At 45.1% G+C, this 2,943-nt stretch overlaps 2 protein-coding genes across 2 annotated transcripts in view; one reads left to right on the top strand and one right to left on the bottom strand.

Moving 5' to 3' along the window:
* Positions 1–198: 198 nt before the first annotated feature.
* Positions 199–429, top strand: PIGY (phosphatidylinositol glycan anchor biosynthesis class Y). The gene has a single exon (XM_010172839.1). The coding sequence runs from the start codon at positions 199–201 to the stop codon at positions 427–429; it is 231 nt and encodes a 76-aa protein (XP_010171141.1).
* A 1,363-nt stretch (positions 430–1,792) lies between these two features.
* The window catches only part of LOC104528747 (E3 ISG15--protein ligase HERC5), a gene marked incomplete at its 5' end in the record, with an annotated part of 11,930 nt that continues 10,779 nt past the window's right edge, over positions 1,793–2,943 (bottom strand). Inside the window, 3 exons of the mRNA XM_029086167.1 lie at positions 1,793–1,798; positions 2,760–2,882; positions 2,933–2,943. The exon at positions 2,933–2,943 is cut by the window's right edge and continues 115 nt beyond it. Coding sequence (XP_028942000.1) covers positions 1,793–1,798; positions 2,760–2,882; positions 2,933–2,943 — 140 coding nt within the window. The remainder of the gene's footprint in view (positions 1,799–2,759; positions 2,883–2,932) is intronic.

The raw sequence follows: 2,943 nt of genomic DNA, 5'->3' as shown, positions 1-2,943 counted from the left end.
CCCCCCCCGCCTTGCTTGGCCAGGTATGAAGAAGCTACCAACGAGCTCATTAACGAGGAGCTGGGCATCGCCTACCCCATCATCGACGGCATCCCCAACATGATCCCAGAGGCTGCCAGGACGACTCGGAAGAAGCCCCCAGCTGAGGGCTCGAAGCAGCCCTGAGGACCCACCAGCCACAGCGGTTAACCGGGGCCGATGGCCCGAGGAGGGATGCTCCCCTCCCTGCCCACGCTGACTGTACTTGTTCCCCTCCTGTCCCTCGCAGGCTTGTTTTACTCTGCCAGCGTAGATGACACCTTCCCACAGGGCTGCACCAGCACAAACAGCTTATGTTTCTACAGTCTCCTCCTCCCTGTTACAATACCGGTTTATGTATTCTTCCACCTATGGACCTGGATGGGGATTAAGCTTTTTAGGCACAACTAGTGCCATGTGTTTGCTACCCGCTGGGCTTCTCTAAAGCAACACAGTTTATTTATCTTATTGGGTATTGCAGTTGATTTAAGAGAGTTCCCCTCTGGCACTACGGACTGTCGTCATTTTCCTGGTGGTATCTGGAACTGTACAAAGTCCTCTGCAGCAGGCTATTACTTAATTACTGCAAAGCAGATAAAGAGGAGGAATAACAAGAAGCACTAATTCCTTCTAGTGTATGCTATCAAGTGTGTTGTGCATTTGTAGTGGCACTAATGAAAGTCTTCTAGGTTATGATTATTTTTATGAGGAAGACCTGTACCCTGACTGAAATAACTAATCTTAAATAATAAGCAATGATAACATGCAGCAATATGAGTCTCTCTTTGAATTATGAGCTTTAGTTTTGTTTTGAACTGATGTGTATATTGAAATGTATTTGTCTTCATTTCAAAAAACCATAAAATAAATTAGGCTGATGTTTAATAACAAAACTTGAGTTAAATGAAGAAATTTACTGGAATGATACCTGTGTCTGTATGTCCAGTAGCTGCCACTTGCCCTTTTTTTTTTTTTTTTTTTTAAGAAAAAGGTGGGGAAATTACAGCACTGCAGAAAAAATGTACTTGTGCATTTGGAGGTTTTGTGAGAGTGGCCTCCAAAATACTCCGTGTCTGCTTAGGAGATGTATGTCCCTGTACTATTTGTTATATGTGTCTGAGTGCCGAAGCAGGATAGCCAGGCTGGGTCATATTCATTAAAGAGGCATCTCCTGACAGGTTAGAGGAAAAATAACTCCAGCTGAGCCCAGGATTTGGTGCCCAAGTCAGTAGCTACTAATGCTGCTTACGTATGTTGAGTATCTTTCGCCTTAGCGCTATCTCCTCCAGTAGAGAGGGAACAGAAGATACTTTTGCTAAATACTTCAACCTTCCCTGTTTTAATTCACAGAAACACTAGAGAATGGAGTGACAGACCACTATGAGGGTGTCCATGCAGAGAACTGTGTTCTCAGTACTGTCTGACAAAATGTCTTACCAGGACACAGCTATGAAGGGGACAGGTTAATGCTATGACAATCTATTACGAGGGTTTCTTTTTTACGTTGTTTTACTGGGTGGTTTATATCTGCAACACAAACACATGAATATCCTTTACCTGTTGAAAAATTCAGAAATGCAGCACCAGGACTGCAGACCTCAGTGTCTCTTGGTGGGATACTAATAATGCAGTCAAATTGATCAGGCTGCTGCTGGGCAAATCCTGCTGGGATGCACAGTACGAAAGGCAGTGCCCGCAGGAGGGGTATCTGGAGGCTGACTAGCTAAGTGCCGCTGTTTGTCGGGGCTTCTGATACAATCAGTGGAGAGAGGTCCTAGATCTAGAGGACAGTACAGAACACAAGCCGTATTGCCACTGGAAATAAATGCCTCTTTCAGCTGATGTAGTGAGGGAGGGGAAAGGAAAGGTAGCTCTAGGAGCCTTTTATCTTCCCCTAAGTATACAGGAGGGAAAAGCTTTGACAGTTCTGGCTGGCAAGAAGGCTCACTCGGAAAGAACCAGAACTGGGTCGTAGGGCACTGAAGCTGACAGCTCCTGCTGCGCAGGCATGGTGCCAGGCTCTGACAGCCCTTGTGTTAGTGACTGATACGGCACGTGGTCCCTGAGCTGAGCTCTGAGCTCTGCTCTGGCCAGGTGCCCCGTTCCCACGTCAGCCATCTAATGGCATTTGCGGGGCAGGGCTAGCATTGCAATACCTTTAGAAAATACAGCTGCCAAAACCTTTGAGCTTGTGTGGAAGTCAGATAAAGCCACACAGAGACAGCAGCGTTATAATCAGATTTTCATCTCTCTCGGTGGCACTACCCTTTTCCCCTCAGGCAGCACCTCCATGAAAGAAATGGCTTTTGTGGCTGTGTTGCTTCCTGGCCTCTTAAGTCTGGCTCCCCAGCCACCAGGTTTTTCATGTGCAGCAAACTAGCCTAGAGACTTTAAAGTCAGTTTAGCAGTAATAGTCATGGACTTTGCCAATTACCAGTTTCCTGAGCAATCCTATTACATTACCCCGAAGCAACTTCACAGTAAATAGCACTGCCACTTGCATTTAACTTATACCAACAAAGCTTTGTGGCTACCTGGAATAAGAATGTAAGACTGCCCTCCAGATTTACTCTACATTCCCCATGGAACATGTTTTATAATAATTTGATGAGTAGTTGTTTTGTTGTATGCTCAGTGAATACTGAAACCCTTCTACCAATACTTCAGTAACACTGAAAACCAAAGAACACTGCAGCAATATATTCAGAGCCAACAAACAGTACAATTTGAGCAGGTCTTACCTTTAAGATCTTCCTGAATTGCTGGGTTGGTGCATCCTTTAAATGGGTCCATATGTCTTGCAGAAGGTGCTCTCTTGTGACTGGAAAATCCCAGTGCTCCTCACTTGTCAGCATTAAGGGCTCCTGAAGATTAAAGTAACAGTCTGTTAGCAGTGTGTTTATCTCTTCTAAACTGTAAAAAAAA

Source organism: Antrostomus carolinensis, unplaced genomic scaffold (assembly GCF_000700745.2).
Source record: "Antrostomus carolinensis isolate BGI_N321 unplaced genomic scaffold, ASM70074v2 scaffold37857, whole genome shotgun sequence".
NCBI lineage: Eukaryota > Metazoa > Chordata > Aves > Caprimulgiformes > Caprimulgidae > Antrostomus > Antrostomus carolinensis.
This window is presented reverse-complemented; position numbering and strand designations above follow the sequence as displayed.